The sequence below is a fragment of the Plasmopara halstedii genome (assembly GCF_900000015.1).
Source record: "Plasmopara halstedii genome assembly, contig: Scaffold_2604, whole genome shotgun sequence".
Lineage (NCBI taxonomy): Eukaryota > Oomycota > Peronosporomycetes > Peronosporales > Peronosporaceae > Plasmopara > Plasmopara halstedii.
Window position 1 is genome coordinate 40,634 of NW_020189511.1, and position 17,866 is coordinate 58,499.

At 46.1% G+C, this 17,866-nt stretch overlaps 2 protein-coding genes across 2 annotated transcripts; one reads left to right on the forward strand and one right to left on the reverse strand.

Moving 5' to 3' along the window:
- Positions 1–9,881: 9,881 nt before the first annotated feature.
- PHALS_04352 (Uncharacterized conserved protein) lies at positions 9,882–11,218 on the reverse strand (the record flags this gene model as incomplete). The annotated part of the gene is made up of 4 exons (XM_024718453.1): positions 9,882–10,083; positions 10,144–10,625; positions 10,679–11,054; positions 11,205–11,218. The coding sequence occupies 4 exons, from the start codon at positions 11,216–11,218 to the stop codon at positions 9,882–9,884; spliced, it is 1,074 nt and encodes a 357-aa protein (XP_024583850.1).
- A 2,284-nt stretch (positions 11,219–13,502) lies between these two features.
- On the forward strand, positions 13,503–14,201 carry PHALS_04353 (uncharacterized protein; the record flags this gene model as incomplete). The annotated part of the gene is made up of 1 exon (XM_024718454.1): positions 13,503–14,201. The coding sequence occupies one exon, from the start codon at positions 13,503–13,505 to the stop codon at positions 14,199–14,201; it is 699 nt and encodes a 232-aa protein (XP_024583851.1).
- Between the last annotated feature and the right edge of the window lie 3,665 nt (positions 14,202–17,866).

Here is a 17,866-nt window from a genome sequence, read left to right on the forward strand (position 1 = left end):
CCTTTTAACCATGATACGCCCTCACCTCGCGCGCCTTCGTGTCATTACCCCACGAGCATCGTGTGAGGAACCACTTTCTCTCCAGTAAGCAATGTCGATACATACATGTAAGCTTAATCAAATACATGAGAAGTATAGATTGGATTAGTAACGTTTTTCTAAATTAGTACGGTATGCTCGGGAAGCCACATAATATTGATTCAACAAGAAACTGACGCAAATTCGATAATCGCTTTTTGACACAGTAAAATGCGCGTCCCTCGCATATTGAATCCAAGAGATCGCGTTTATGAACGCACAGAAATTGGCCAGGTAATCTCTTACTTCTTTGCTAAAATTCAAAAGTGTTATAATTAAGGCTAAGAATGTAGTATCTACGTGAACTATAACAAGGTACGTACCTCGTTGCAACCTTTCTACCAAAGTAAAGGTCCCGCTAGGTCACAGCGTTTTATACTAAGACACTATCATAAACTGAACGCTATACTAGTACACACTGCAACAGAATTGTGTCCTAGCTGCACTCACTAGAATTAGCTCTGCAGCGGGGCTGCCGTAGAGGAAGCTTGGTTAAAGTCGGTGTGTGACATTCGTTCTATACTTAGAACCAACACGAGCGTAGCAGATCGCACTCCACTTTCTCCAAGAGTAAAACAACCTTAACCCAAAGCATTTAGCTCTTCCGTTCAAAATGTAAACTGTATTTCTCGGTATTATTTGCGACAAAGCGTCAGCGGAACATCACTCGCTTTAATGAGCAATTGAATTATAACCATCGACCAAGTCGAGTGCACTGTAGTTTGTACATCCAACCATATTGTTCTGGAGAACATCCTTCCTGGGATTCGGCGTCTGTGTCGGAATAATAGTAGCGTTAAGCTTTTTGTAAGCGTGAACGATAACCCACTTGCCGTTCGGGTCCCGGACACAAAACGAGGGTATCAAATGGGGAGACTTACTCTCACGCCCGAATCCTGCATCGTGCTTTGCACGGAAGGAGGTGTCAATGACGTCACACAGCTCCTTGGGCAGGGGCCATTGGCGTGTTACGCAGTATTCGATTCCCTGAACCAGGTCGATCTCACGACGCATACATGAATCCGGCGGGTCTTTGGAGACGACGTCTTGAAATTTCATTACGAAAGGATAGTACGGATCCGAATGATTTTTATGAATGGAAGATCCACTTCGTGCGTTCAGCACCCTCTTGGTGACCTTCAGGACAGCTTCATCCAGAAGTGCAATTAATCTCCTCTTCCAGTCGTATAATGACCACTTTGGCCAAGTGGCCTGCCTTCAAGGCACCGCCAAACTCTTCGAAGGATATCTCGTCCAGTTCAAGAAGAGCATCCACCGCGGGAATAACCTCTAGGGTGACGTCGCCGTCTTTCTCTCCCGTCAGACCGTTGACGAGGGTGTACAGGTGTGCGCTATCGTCTACAGTAGACACATCCTCTTCGTCCAGTGGATAATGCGCCATTCCACGCGAATCTAAAGGGCCTTGCATCGGACCTCGTCCGACCATGCCACTCGTGGCATGCAGCAACAGCTTCGAAGCGTGAGCAGTGCCTCAGTGAATTCATGCCACTCCACGTGCATCACTGGGGCTTCGCCCTCGATTCCTCGGACCTCTTCCGACCATGCCACTCTTGGCTTGCAGCGGCTGCTTCGACACTTGAGCAGCGCTCAGTGGGTTACGTGCTCCACATCCAGCCCTCGAGTCATGATCAGGACTTCAGTGCGATTAATCTTCGGTGTTCGACAACTCGGATACTCCAATCTCCAGCACGGTAACCGTCCCAGTTCAGTGTTCGCGCCAATATTGGCTCTACTTCCTAGCAAAGGCGGGTTCTTAACTCACCAAAGTTCCACCAGGAGACGTACGCGTAACACCCAAGATCTTCAACCTCCAATCGATCCATGGCTCATGGTGATCCAACCATGCCATACTAAGGATGGGGTCATACCTTGAATCCAAATCTACGACTAAGCAGAGTTCCACGCTATCTATGTAACGGGGTTATACGTACCCTTGTAAGAAAGGATGGGCCACACAAGATGGTGTGACCGTACATAGGTGTGGATTGCACAATTGGTGTATTTACACAATTTTGTGGCTACACCGTAACAAGAAACCACCACGTGGAAGGACTGCCAGTAGTAATGCATACTAATTATGTTTCACTTTACTTTGAGGTAATATTATATTAATTAGGAAACCTATGGTTTCAGATACTGGCGGCTCTGTCGGAACTAAAACAATTACATACAGTTTTAATTTTGAACGATTGAGCGCCTTTACGTTGGCTAAGGTTTTAAGTAGTCTTGGAAGTAGCGCATTTTGATCCGCTACACTCGTACTAGTTCTTGTAAAGAACGTACGATCAGTGACCTTAGCTAAGCTTCTTCTAAGCAAAGAGCTACGGCAGCCCTGCTGCACGTGGTAGCACTTGTAGTCAATTGCTCTGCTAGGGAACCTACAGCAGAAGCTGTCTGCGTCTACTACGTCCATGACGCCACCGTCGACGACGGATAACTCTTCTCGACGTAGGCCACTCATGGTGAGCGGTAAGATCTTCGAGGGTAAGGATGAAAAAAATCTCCTGCTCTGGATACGAGAGACCGAGATGGCTATGGCATCCGCCATGCCCAAGCAACAGTGCGTGGCGCTAGCTACCTCCAAGCTCGGGGGTCAAGAGCGAGATTGGGCACTAACGTGCGGTGCTTCGTTTGAAGCGGCATTCCCCTCCTGGAAGGGGCAGCTTCTGCGAGTGTTCTTGCCGCCTAATCAGGCGTATCGCGTGAGATCGTGTCTCCTTGCTGCCCGATAGAGCAAGAAGGAGTTGGTGGGCTTTGCTCAAGAGTTGAGAACCCTTATTGCCGGGATGGCAGCAGTTCCTCTCCCCGAGGTGGTTGCAGTGACCGTCTTTATGGAGGGCCTCCGCACTGGCGTGGCCAGGATGGAAGTCTCCCGCGTGCATTCCCTTCTTTTTCAAAAGAAGGCGGATGCACTCGGTAAGCGTGGCATTGCATGCCAAATTCAACTTGGTTGGAATGCATACCCTCAGAGCTCGTCGTGTGGACCCGAGCCAATGCATCTCAGTTATGCTAAGAAGTAGGACGGAGAGCTTCGAGCTGCTGAACAGCTTATAAATATCTGACGGTGTATTGTTTGTGGAAACACCCGTCACCTTCGTACGGGTTGTCCCTTTAACAAGGCACGTAAAGGCTCGTCGAACCGACATTCCGCTTCTAACTAGTCTGGTTTGTCGCGGGGAAACGAGAAAATCTAGTAGGCGCTCCGCGCCTACTGGGGTAGAACTGAGTTCTGTTGAGCCTCAAAGAGGTAGTGGGCAGCAGGGCCCAACACCGGAGAGCTCCATGCTCTTGAACACGGAACGTGTGTGCAAGCCGGGTTTGCTGGTTGTAAAAGCAACCGTGAAGGGCTTTGTTAAGCCATAGAAAATCCTTTTTGATTTTGGTTTGTCGGGCAATTATGCTCGACGCTCCACCATCAAAGAATTCAGCTGTATGATGAGGCACCGAAAGCGCGGTTGAGTGACACCGTCACTGTTCGCTTAGTGACGGGGACGTGTGTCACTCTGACGAGGGTCCTTGTGGACCTCGGTGTCAAGTTCCTTAACTTTGATAGCGTGGAAAGCTGTCTAGTCTTAGACTTGGATGCAAGGTATGACCTTGTCTATGATATGGCATGGTTGGAACACCATAACGCATGGATTAATTGGAAGTCGAAGACCTTGGGCGCTACGCGCACGTCCTCTGGTGGAGCTTTGGTGAAACATGAAACTACCTCTATAGTAAGCAAAAGCGCTATTGACGCGTGCATTGGACCAAGATGGTCAATGTGCTGGATATCGGGGTATCTGAATTGTCAAACACCAAAGGTGATTAGGACAATAGTCCCGAGCGTGGTTCGCGGGCTGAACGTGGAGTGACACGTAACCGACTCAGCGCTGCTTAAGCGGTCGCTGCATGCCAAGAGTGGCATGGTAGATCAAGGGCCGAGATATCAAGGGTGAGACCCTTGTTATGACGAGGAGTGTCACGTAATCCACTGAGCACTGCTCACGCTACGAGGCAGTCTCTGTATGCCAAGAATGGCATGGTCGAACTAGGTCCGAGGCATCAAGAACGAGGCGGTTGTGATGCGCGTGAAGTAGCACGTAATTCAGTGAGCACCGCTAATATTTTGAAGCAGTTGCTGCAAGCCAAGAGTGGCATGGTCGGACGAAACCGAAGCATCCTGGGCAAGGCCCTTCTGATGCGCGTGGAGTGACACATTATCCACTGGACGAACACTGTATAATTAGTAGCTCTTCGTCGGATGCTGTTAATAACATTAAGACTCAAATGGAGCAAGGAATGTGGACACTGGACGATGCCCTGTTTGTGGTCCCACTGGTCTCGACGAGACGTAAACCTCTATAGAGAGGGGACAGCGAAACCGTATGTTATCTGCAAGACGCAATTTGTCGACCCTGACCCAGGGTGTGTCTACTCTAGACGATAGCGCACAGCTATACACCCTTGTCAACGGTATGACGGGAGAGAAAGACGGCGACGTCACCCTCGAGGCTATTCTCGCGGAGGATAATCTTCTTGAGCTGGACGAGATATCCTTCGAAGGGTTTGACGGTGCCTTGAAGGTAGGCAATTTAGCCGAGGTAGTCATTATAATACCGAACGAGGAGATTAACTCGTCGTCAATTCCGGATGAAGCTGTCCTGTAGGACATTAAGAGGGTGCTGATTGCTCGAAGTGGATCGTCGATCCTAAAGACTCTTTCGGATTTTAATTATTCTCTGATAAAGGATAACCAAGGCGTCGTCTCCTAGGTCCAATCTCTAGACCGAGGTGTACGTCATGCGATTAAACTGGTTCCGGGAATCAAATACTGCGTAACACGCCAATGGCCCCTGCCCAAGGGGCTGTGTGACGCCATTGACACCTTCTTCCGTGCGAAGCACGATGCAGGATTCGTGCGTGAGAGTAAGTCTCCCCATTTGACACCCTCGTTTTGTGTCCGGAAGCCGATTGGCAAGTGGCGTATCGCTCACGCTTACAATTAGCTTAACGCTGCTATTATTCCGGCACAGACGTTGATTCCTATAAAGAATGTTCTCCGGAACAATATGGCTAGCTGTAAAAAGTACAGCGCACTCGACTTGGTCGATGGTTATTATCAATTGCTCACGAGAGCGAGTGATATTCCGCTGACAGCGGTGAGTACTCCAGGCGACATGCGCTGGGAGTGGCTGGTGATGCTCCAAGGCCTCTCAGATGCACCAGCAACATTTTATCGACTTGTGATGCAATTGCTTAGACGCCATGGGGCGAGTGCGCGGACATAATTCGACTTCGTTCACAGTCGTGCGGGGCACGGGATGACAGATGAGGAAAACCACATTGTCCATTTAAGAGCGGTGCTCGAGTGTATACTTATGCTGGAAAGTGCATTTTCGGCGCAGAACCAAAAGGACTTGCGCACGTGGCTTGGCCTCGCCAACTACTTGCACAAGTATAGTGCAAACTTCGCGGAAATGGCATGGCAATTGTCGAATCGCTTAATAAGGATGCTAAATGGTGTTGGAACATCGAGCAATGGGAGGTTTCTGACAAGGTCGAAGACAGCCTCCTTCATGCACTAGTACTGGCATTGCCAGATCCCGATCGTCCTTTAAGTGTCGTATGCGACGCTTTGAACTTTGTCATCGGCTGTGCACTGCTGCAAGTAGACGCCGGGGGACGAGATCGGGTGATCGCGTTCGAATCTCGCCAGCTTTAGGATGCGGTGAGGAACTATCCAGTTCACGACAAGGAATTACTTGCTGTGAAGTATGCACTAGTCACGCTCAAGGTGCACCTGCTTGGCTCAAAGCCGTTTTCTATCTACACATATCATGCGTCATTACGCGCTGCTACTCAGACGCCTCATCTCTCGCAGACGATGGCCAGGTGGCTTTCATTCTTTGCAGAATACAACTTCGAGGTGAAATGTAGGCCAGGAAAGCAGAATGCTTTGATTGATGTGTTGTCACGCAGACAGGACTATAAGCTTGCTCATATCACGACGGTGATGTCGTCAGTGACGGATATGATCCACGCCCCATACGCGGGTGACAACAAGTGTGTAGCGCTGCTACAGGCTTTCGAGAGCAAGGCGTTTGAAGACTCAGAAAAGAAATTGTCGTCACGTTTGGCACACGGTTACACCGATATTCGTTGAGTAACGGGTTGTTGTATTATAGCACCGATTCGACGGATACGTCACGAATTGTGGTCTCCTCACGATGAGGGGCTTAAAATATCGTATCCTCTATGAAGCCCACAACAACTCACTTAAGGGTCATCTCGGTTGTTAATAGACATGCAGCTCGGTGAATTGCCACTATTGGTGGCTGAAGCTATACAAATGGACGAGCACATATGTGTGCACGTGTGAGACGTGTCAGAGGGTGAAACCCTCTCCAAATGCGACGGTGTCGCTGGCTAGTTAACTGGTACCCTCCGGGTGTTGGCAGTCCATGAGTATGTAGCTTGTGTTTGGCCTGCGGTTGGCCTGCTGATGGACTGCCGAAGGACTCGGCAGGCAACACGGGTGTAGTGGTCATTGTGGACCGTTGGAGCAAGATGGCTCTCTTGCGGCAGTGCCGGACACCATCAACGGTATAGGGACATCGACGCTGTTTGTGAATCGTGTTTTTCGACAACATGCACTCCCAGAGTCAGTTGTCTCTAATAGAGACCCGCGCATCACTGACAGTGTTGGTCTACACTCTTCAGGGTTCTGGGCACCAAGTTGACTATGTCAACAGCAAACTATCCACAGACCGATGGTCAGATTGAGAGTGTAAATCACGTCGTTGTCGACATTCTTTGCAGCGTCTGAGACGCCGAAGCGCTGAAGCGCTATGTTGCCACTCGTAGAGTTTGCTCTAAGCAACGCAGTGCATTCATCACTATTTGCCGTTCTACGTGAAGGGGTTTATTAATCCTAGCGCTGAATTTTTCTTGAAGCTAGTCGTAATGGTCGAAATCATCCCATGCAGTTGATCGACTATTAAATCCAGTAGAGATGTCCCGCTGACGCCGCCATATCATCGCTCGGGGCTTGGTGAGAGGAATAGCCGAACGATTAGCTGATGTTAGATCCCACATCGTGCGTAAAAAAGTCGGAGACATCCCGTCTAATAGACTGAGTAAATTACGACACGTTCGCGATGCGATGGCTGAAAGCCAAGACATGCAGAAGGAATTTGCAGACGGGAAAGGAAAAAGGAATGCTGAAAACATTGAAGTCGGAGACCTGGTTTTATTAAGCGCTTCCACCATATGCATTTTCTGCTGTCTTTCAGAGGAAAATCCACCCACGACTTGTCGGACCTTTTAAGGTCGTGGCCAAGCAAGGCCTAGCGTATTCGCTGAACCTTCGAAAAGGATGCTCACCTCCGGTGTTTTATGTGGACTTGCTTAAACCGCCTCGACAAAGCACGGTAACTCTCAACGCAAGGCATTCGGGCCACAAAATACTCCAGACCCTCGATGTCTTCCGCACAGCGGTAGGCGACCACGATGAGTATTCGGCAGAGTGCCAATGATGAAGAGCATCGCGAGTCACCGGACGGCGATTGATCAAGATGAATCTTCTCGATGAGAACGGTGGCGTCCACTAGCACGTGGAACGCCTTGTGGGTCGACGTCATCGACAGTGTCTAATTCAATATCGTGTGAAGTGGTGGGGATACCGAAACTCCGAGAACTCGTGGGATTTTGTGGTACCACTTCGGCAAGATGGCCCAGACGTCGTAGACGCTTATGATCATAAGGTTCATGACGCTTCGCGTCATCTTGCGCACCGCGCTTCTTGGCAGTAGTCCGGAAATTCGGAGGGCCATGAGCTACTGTGGTCGTAGAATTACCCGTGTGCGAAACCACAGAGCTCGCGGGAGCGTTATGGATAGTTCCATATGACGCAGGGCTACAATACGCAGGAAGTCGCGTCGCGCCTTGAGTTTGGCAAAATCAGATCTGAGACGGCACTAAACGCGCACGTCCACTTCCTCGTGGCTTTGCTGTAAGTTAGACAGCAAAAACAGTTTCTGGTGCCGCTGCACCCATCACTCAAAGAGCACAGCGTCCGCAGGGTTTAAGCTGGGCTCACGTTGCGCCTCCAACTCATCGACGAGGAAATCCGTCGCCCGGAGCGCGGTGTGTCGCGCCCAGTCGCCGAGGGCTTAGGATGTGCTTCCCGTGAAGCAGTAGACGTATTGTCCGGAGATGCGTCCTGTGTAGAAGAAAAATGAGGGCTTTGCTCGCGGGCGCCCTTGCTACCAACCGAGCTGGGTATTTTGCGTGTCGTAGACACAGTGATCATAGAGCGAAGAAGGTTTGAAGTTGTTTTTAAAGAAAGTTAAGGTGTTTCAGAACGCGAGCCTCGTATGACGCGACCGTTAAATGTGAATTGTGGATGTTCACAATTTTAACTGGAGGAGTGTAACGGGGTTACACATGCCTTGTGAGAAAGGGCGGGTCGCACAATCTTGTGCGACCGTACATAGGTGTGTATTACACAGTTATTGTAGTGGTATGGCTACACCGTAACAAGAAGCCACCACGTGGCAGGATTGACAATAGCAATGTATATTACTTTATTAGCTAGGATTTGGTATATCAATTAGGTGTTACTAAATTCATTAAAAAACAAGGTCTTTAGATATTGGCGGCTAACGCAGCTAAAACAATTAAATTCAGTTTCGTTTCTGAACAGAAATAGTCGCTTGCCCTGGTAAAGGCTTTAGTACATAGAAATAGCGGATTACGATTCGCTAGACTTGTACTGGTTCTTGAAAAGAATGTAATGTCGGTGACCTTAGCTTAGATTCCTCTAAGCTAAGATACGCTGTATGCTGTAAAGCGACCAATTTTGCTTAGTATCTCAAACTAAATTTATCCTCCAGTGTGGTCCACGTCTAAGTGTAACTCGCATGGTTATTACGAGAAAATCATCTCTTCTTCGCACCCACCATTGGTAGTCGTTGCTGGTAATCCAATTCTTAGATAGTCGTGGTTTGAATAAATCAGCGGGGCGGACTTCTGACAAAGTCAGCCGCATAATATCCCGACAGCAATCGGTCACAATCGAAGGTGGACGCGAGTTTCCGTGGGCGATGTATCGCTCTTAAAACAGTCATTTACGGACAGGTTGACTTTAAACGCCTCTGGTCTGTAAGTACGAGGTTAAGCCGCCAGATGCAACGTACGACGGTGACTGTATTCAGTCTCAACATTCTTTGTAAAGCAGACCCACATAAAACTCCCAATTCCATGGATTCAAGTTTGTGATCAAAGCCGAATCAGACCAGTTTGCCTCACCCACGTTCTTGGCTAATTCATACCATTTGGAGCTCTGAGTCGTGATGGATCAATCTCCGTTCTTCTACTTTCAGATTACTGAGTGCGGTTACAGTATACGCTGTTGTAAAACATACCAATACATAGCCGATGTAAGGAAGTCACCAGACAGTAATCTTAAAATTGATGAACCTTTCGGTCTAGTAGTCTTACATATGTAAAATAAAACATTTACGCTCAGCGATTGCTTGATTCTCCAAAATTTTGCTCCCGGCGTGACCTCTCATTTATCTCCTAAGAATCGATGTTATGGGGTGCGAGTTGTAGTCTTAGCTACAAAGTGCCCAGTTGTAAGTTTTTGTGTGTTTTGCATATGCTCTTTAGCTCCGACACACATTTCTTCTTGGATTAACCAGTGGAACATTGGGACAGTTAGGTCGAAGCGTATATCCATCCTCCCTCAAATGCTTAACAAGCAACGATGGATATCAAATCGTTTCATTTTAATCCTAACAGAGATCAACGTCCATCATATTGTCATCTTGAGTTTCATTGCTTGCGGCAAATTGCTGCTGCCGAGGATGAATCTGTGTCTGATTAAGTGATGTCAAGTAATGTTGTTGTTGCAGCAAACCGTTTTGTGATTGAAACTGCATCTGGACAAGAAACGCATCCAGGTGGGCCACTGCTTGTTGCCTACTTGCCTCCGCACTTATATATAATGAGTTTCAATGAGCAATTAATCGATCAGAGCACAAATTTTAATCTTACCCATATATTGAAAGTGTCAATACATTCGACTGCGCCGTTATTGAAGAATACGATGAAACCGCGTACGAGGGTAGTACGATGTACGTTCCTGTGTACCTTTGAAATTTGTCCATCGTTTCTCCGCCTTCGCCGTGTAGAATTGGCAGCAATTCGCGTGGAACTCTGTAGTAAGTCACCTCTGACAAATCGATGTTTTTGCTAGACTTCGCAGCCGCATGGTCAATTAGCATCTCGTCCTCACCATCTTTGTCGTCAGCAACGTTTGAATTGTCTTCATTGTTCAGCAAACTTGTCTGAACACCTGATTGCGATAAATGAGCACTCGAAGTAGCAAGAGGCAGCAACTCCATTGTTTTTGAATTGAAGTCGAGCACACGCTCTATTGCACGCGGATTTGGCATAAATTCTCGTCCGACGAACGTGAAGTCGATGCAGTGCAAGCGAACCCACTTGCTTGTCAGCCTTCTACCGCGAAAAGTTCTCTAGACATAAAATTTAGCACACACTCTTGACACGTTGTAATTTTTAAATGTACCTTGTTTGCGACGTGATCTCGGAACAAGTCATTCGTAACAATAAACCCGTTGTGTTTCACAGCGTAGTCAATGACGTAAAAGTCGTCATGAGCCTGCGACGGCGTAAGAATCACATAATCTTTTTGCACCAAATTGCAGAGCAGCGCCCGATCATTATCCTCTATTGCCTCGGATTCGCTGGGTGTGCTTCGATTAGATGTGGGCTTCACATTGAGCCAAAAGTTGGGAGCAAAGGCCAAGCACTTGACGGAGTAACAATCTGCGCTAATCTTGAGGGACCGAAAATACTCAATGGCGGCTGCTAGTTTAGAAATTTGAACTTTTCCATCCTTTTGGCATGCTACATTAGCGCCATCGAGGACAACAACGCACTCTCTGCAAGCAAATTCAGCACAACTTTTGTTAGATCGTGCTATAGCAGCATGAGGAAAGTGCACAGAGAGCGCATCAAACCCATCTAAACGAGTATACAATGATGGTGACGTTCAGCTGACACAAACACACAAATAATTGCTAATAACGTACCCGGCAGTTTCCATAATTCAGGATGTGAGCACCTTAAAAGCAATATTCAAAATTGCTCTTAACAAATCAAATATCATGAAGTTAATGTTGCATAAGTGTTGTCATACCACACAATTCACATTTCTAGCCATAGCATCTTTTGCTATTTCAAAATACGTCTGCGATTTCCAACTTGGCGTCAAGATTACTTATGCGCTATCGACTCCATATGCTGAGCTTACTGCTTTTTAGTGAGTAGTGTTGCATCAGACGCGATCGTTTTATAATGAGCTCGATGCATCAGACATTCAGTAAACCTTTTCGAGACAAAAATCTTCAACTGTTATTTTGCTTCAAAAACGCTCGAATCAAACATGACTTTAAAACTTATTTTTTGTCATCGAAGGCGATATATAATTTGGAAGCTGAGTCAACAGTATCATTCCCCCAAACTGTCAAACACGTAATGAAATGCAGTCTCTCAATACAACACGTTTTTTAATTCGGCGGAAGACATGTTCAATTCAATTTTTATGCTTCTGCCTTATCGTATCATGATCATTACTTCAGTTACATAATTACACGAAACAACATGTCAACACTTGCTTTCGTATTGATCATTCTTCACAACGCACCTTCCAGTCTTAGAAGGAATCGAGTTGTTTTCTTATGCTATCGATATGTGAAAGTGACGCCTTTGAGAAATTGGCATCTGTTGAGACTGAATTTGTATTGCGGCAAAATAACTAATATTACAAACTACTTATATATTACTTTTAAAAAATATTTTCATATTTCTGCAGCTTTAAAAACATCAGCAGCGTACTTCGTTGTCTTCGTGCTCTGCTACAGCGGCCGCTAAACCAGCCGCAACCTGCTACAAGTAAGCAATTTTAATTCTTGTAGCGAGACCGGTTGTCCTTAATAGGCAATGAACAATGTACGCTTGAGCTTTAAATCGTAGCTTTTATCTAATTTGGCTGTTAATAATACAAGCGACGATTCGGGCGAGTCATTATGCTGGTGAAATGTGGCAATTCAATCTTCAAGTTTGAGAACTCCCAATAGCGTTGGCTTCCTCTTCGGTGCTCCATTTGGGTCGTCGCTACTTCTTGGTATCGCTGCCGTATTTACCGCACTTCTACCAAGCCCCAGTAGCAATGCCATGGTAATAGACCTCAATGTACCAATAATAATAGTAAATGATTATAAATGAATGTATAAGACCATGGTCTGTAATATTGTGCAAGCGCATCACCAACGCTCAGGTACGTCATTGTTCTCATCGTGTTGATGAGCATTGAAGTGCTAATTGCATTTCAAGCTGCATACATCAAACGTCACTTTAAGCTGTGAGTTTACCGACCCAAATGATTTTTCTCTGCAAACAGTGCAGTAAGCGTTTTCGCAGACATGGCAATTTATTTGTCATTTGCCCACTGCATCCGCCAGATAAACCCTTCCAGACCAGAAGATTAACATATTGTTGAGCGCTACATGGTGTAATTGACAAAAGTACGTCACGGCTTTGGATATCCATGTCATAACACTACAAGTTGAATATTCTTCAGCTATCTCATTCGTTACGATCATATTTGAGATCATTTGCGACAAACTGAAATCTAGCTTTTTTACGAGGCACCGCGATCGTCCAAAGACCCGGCGCATTCACGGCGACAGTGGACACCAACGTGATGAGCATACGCAGCATATGTGCGTTAAGATGGGCCAACGAGGACACAATAAGCGAATATGTTCGCGTCCGAGTTGTGATTTTGGTTTCACAGGTTTACATTGCAAAGTCAAAACTTTTGAGCTGGTAATGTATATAATCTCACTCGCAATAATCTATTCCCGCATAAATATTTCATGCAGTATAGATTTGAGGGACCCTAGATAGCCGGAGCAGCGAAATTTGCAGCTACCTATTTCTCGTAAGCTATTAATAAAACGTAAACTAGACGCTAATTCGTATCCTCTACACAAAGCTTCAGGAATGGTTCAGCATGCCATCGCTAACTCATGGTCATGCGCAGATCCCGTCACTGCGGCCGTCCATGTCCCCGCTCCCTTCAATTTTGGTTGTCACTGGCCCCGTATGTAAGCGAGGTGCTACTATGAATGACACCAAAAATCCCACAGTTGAAATGCCAATTCTAGTGAAGGAATGAGCAGGAGTTGCACAATAGAGCTGATCAGTCTATGATCGATCAGGGCCTGTCTGATGTCACATGTACCTGCAGCTGCTTGCGCTGATCAAACAGATTCCCATTCAAAATTTTGCAGTCGATGCAGCAATCCGTCGCCCCATTGGACACGATGTCACTTACTGAAGAGGAGCTGGGCATGCTGTTCGGCGCTGCCCCACAAGAGAACGATTGTCATAATACAGTTTGCCAGCCTATCGCTGCAACGTATACCAGAACTTGCATTTCCACTACACTAAGCAACCGTTCAAAGGTGAAGACATCAAGCGCTGTTCAGCATCCATCGCTACTTAGCTTCGATGGCAGCTTCGTTCCTGCTCGTTGTGGCTATCGAACCGGCAAGTGTTTAAACTTACAGGCGTTTAAGCGCGATGGAAAGGCTCACAAACTATGTGAATTTCATCGTGAGCGTGCTAACATAAATCAAAAGAAACTTGACCGCAAGAAGCGCATGCAGCGTACAAAATTACCCAGTGAGGCGCATACGCCGCCTTGCAAATCCGTCTCGTCCGCCCTATCGATCAAAAATAAGGAAGAAAATTGCAGTTTCACCGCAGAGAACCATTCCCCACGCACTGTTGAGTCAGCAGTTAATAACGGTGTCTTGATGTTGAGCGAATCGAAAATGGAACATGATGATGTCAACACCGAGTTGTTCCTGCCAACTAATCTTCATGAAGCCCCCTTGGTACTAAGCTGTGAGGAACTTGACATCTTTCGCAGCATAATGACCATCGACGTTAGCTGCCGGTTGCCTTTACGCCGGAATGCGCCTTCACTTCGCACGCCTACATGTTATTGCCTTGTATAAGGCCGAAAAATAGAATTTTTCAGTTAGCTAGCCTAATATTGTACTTGTCGAGATAGACCATAAAATGAGTAATGACTTGAGCGAAATTATTCCGCACCAACGTATGTCACGTATGAAATGCTAAAAAATGTGATTTGCTGCAGAAGTATATTTATATTCGTCATTTACAAAGCCTACATCCGCCCCTACACCGTACATACCGGTGGATAGTACGATTTCCAGTACGATTTTGTGACGGTATGTACCGTATTATGGCTTATGCTATAACGGGAGGTAGCGCCTAAGTCCGAAGAGCCAGGCTTAGATACCATGATAAAGTATCATGATTAGTACTGGTACGGATAATGGGATGGAGCTCTGATCCGTGTGACGCGTAAACTGCTAGCTGTAAGCCCTGCAGCGTTTATGATTGTTGCTATTGTAACCAGATGTAACTAATATTTGTTTAAGCAAGACGTGAATATCAGTAATTTCCACAGACAAATTACCCAGTTACACGTTGTTGACGCAGACTAGTAAAATAAGAGCTACATCTGTGAAAGTAAACATTTAATGTCTGGGATAATCGATTGCGATTTGTTCGACTTTATGTCCTCTAGAAAACTTGACAAGCTAGGAAAGTAGATTTGACTCCCAAGATGTAGCACGGCTGGTTGCTCACGGGGTAGAAGGATCAATTGCTCGTTTGGACGTGTGTGTCAGCGATGAAAATGCGCTCGTAGGAAACCTTCATGAACGTCAATCAGGCATTAACAGAACATGACCACTTTCCACCGTCGAGCGTCCAGGCATTAGGACGAAATATTTTTCTCAGCGTGTGAGAGAAGCTAAGATGGTCATTGCAACGTGGTTACCGTGCATTCAGCATAATGGAAGCCTTCACATAGTAGCTTCCCATTTACAAACGAATAATATTTGGGTTCGTACGCTCTGAAACGGAGAGCCCCTAAAGAAACTAAGCACTTAGCTTGCCTTGCTTTACCAACAGTGACATGTGCACTATATCTAATACTAAAACTATCTTCATGACTGGATTTGCGGCAAACAGGCACGTTTACCAAGGATTTCTCCTTTTAGGAGTTCCATCATCTTTATATGTGCCGATACCTTCGATACCTCAGAATACTCACGATTACACAAAAGCTCGTTGTGCATTTTGTGCGATTGTACAACATTGTATGTTGCACTATTGTACACAAATATAAGGTGTATGTCACACACACCTCGTTTGGCAAAATCCCAAAAAGATGTAGACCACACCGAGGTTAAACTTATTTGTCATATTAGAATTTGTGAAAAGTGTCTGTTCATTGGACATGCACTACGCGCATGTCGAATCCACTCGTTGTACTCTATAGTGCCTGCCCCTATGAGTGAACTTGCATCGCGAGTTCTTTTCGATCACATTACCAAGCGTGCCTTCAAGAAAGGCTCGTTCTTTACAGACGACGCTTCTTAAGCAATACTCGGTGAGGAGGCCGATGTGTTATTCGACGAAAAGGTCGTGACCCAATATGTAACGGGGCAAATACCGTAATCTTGTCTACTGACTCCTTACACATTTGGTACAGCTACACCAAATAACTCACGTCATAATCGCACGAAATCCTCACCACTCTTGGTGTAATATTAAGTGCAAAATTGTAGATGACGGAACTCATTTAATGAAGGGTTTTTGAACACCTGGGCTGGTAGCCGCACGTCATGATCAAGGGACGAGTTTTAGAAAAATATTTCGCTTGAGTCTCGATAGAAGTAATTCCAAATGCATATACTCTTGATACAGTAGAGTAAACTAACTTATTTGTTTTCTTTAAAGCTCTCGATTCCGCTCCTGAGACAAGCCCACAGACCATGCTATGTGTGTTTATTAAGGCGGATTCTGGAAGTCGAGGCCCCCACTGCACATAGTACGCAGCGACCCATTGTACTTGGTAGCACTTATAGTCAATCTCACAGCCGAATAGTGAAAGCAGTGTATCCTTTGCACGCATGAAGCATCAACTCAAATTTTGGAGCATATCGACCAGTTTTTCTTTCTTGGGCATCTAAGAATTGGCGTCGATGTGCCGGATCTGATGTTGGTCACCTGGACGCGTTTGACGTTCTGATAAATGCGCTTGTGTTGCAGGTTCATATACGCTCAGCCGGACGCTGGTGGAAGAACAGATATCTCCTACCATGAGACCTATGATGCCGATTGCTCTGGCTTAGATATCTGGTGCGGAGAAAATCTCTACCTTCCTACCTTCGTATGAGAAAATTTGAGAAGCCGTAGATTCGACTACGGTCCAACAAAACAACGGCGAGAGCGTTTGTGATTTCCAAGCTAGTAAGTCACACGCGAGAATGGGAATTGACGTGCCAAACCTCTCGAAGAAGCGTTTTGGGGTAGTGCTCACAGCATAGTGTTATTGGCTGGTGATTTCAGTGTTTACGGCATTGATGTCGTAGGAAGTCTTGAATGATTTGAACGCAACGGAGAATGCGCAAGCGTCGAAAACAGTGGATTATTGAAGACACCAAATTAGATATTCGTTGGTCTTGCGACAATAGGATTGTCAATGTGTACCTTCAGTGAGAATTAAAAAATCTGACAGCGTGGGACGTTGTCTAGTTCTGGACTTTGATTTGAGAACTGAAGTCATTTTTGGTATGGCGTGGTTGGGATGCTTCAAGTTGTGGGTCGACCGAAGGTTTCCCGCACTTTTTTTCCGGTAAAGCTTCGGTGAGGCATGATTTCACGTCTGTTGGAAATCCGTTGCGAATTTGGCGTAAGCAAAAAATCACGACAGCTACATGAGAATGCCAAAATTGTTTGCAACAAAATTACTAGGTACCATGAGCAGAGCTCAGACAGCAAAGCGGTTGTGATCCGAGGTTGCGATGAGACAGAGAAGAGCGATTGTTTATTGTGGCCCCCAGAATATACATCTGTTGAGACGAGAAAATACGATTGTATGTCGTGGTTTCTAAAGTGTACCTCTAGCGGGATATTTATGAACAGCTATGAGGTATTGCCTCCTGTGCTAAGGCTGCAAAAGCGCAAAAGCGACTGAGTGATGAAGTAGAACTGTTGGTGTTGCAGTACGATTATTAGTCGTGAGTAGTCGGACCAAGCTCCGAAGGTAAGGAGAAAAGTACATTTGTATCAACATTGCTGATTTCGCAATACCGTAAGACAGAGCTACCATGCGAAGCAGTGAAGATCCAAGGATACTCGGCAAGAAAGCTTTTTCAACTGTGAATGAATGGATTGGGTTTTTCTAAACGCTATATATACCTCCAATAGAAGCTTTAGCATTTTCGGAAGATTCATCTATCGAAATTTGTGCAAATACTTGCATGACGGCGAGTCAACTGAAATGGTAGCATTGATACAGGAGGAGGGACCGATCTCGTCAACCATAACCGATGGCTCTGCCGTTGAAGGCATCTGCACAGACTCGAGGCGTGTGATTTCTATCCTCGAGGAGATTTGTAATGACCTACACTTAGCCACTACATGAAGGTACCTTCTGTATGCATTGCAGGAATTAATCAAAGAAGATTACAGTATGGTGTTCCCAAATGCAAACGTGGTTTCTTATATGAAGTCAAAAATAATCCATGTGACACAGAATGCTGGGATCAACTTAAGAATATGTACAGGTGATTAGAACGAC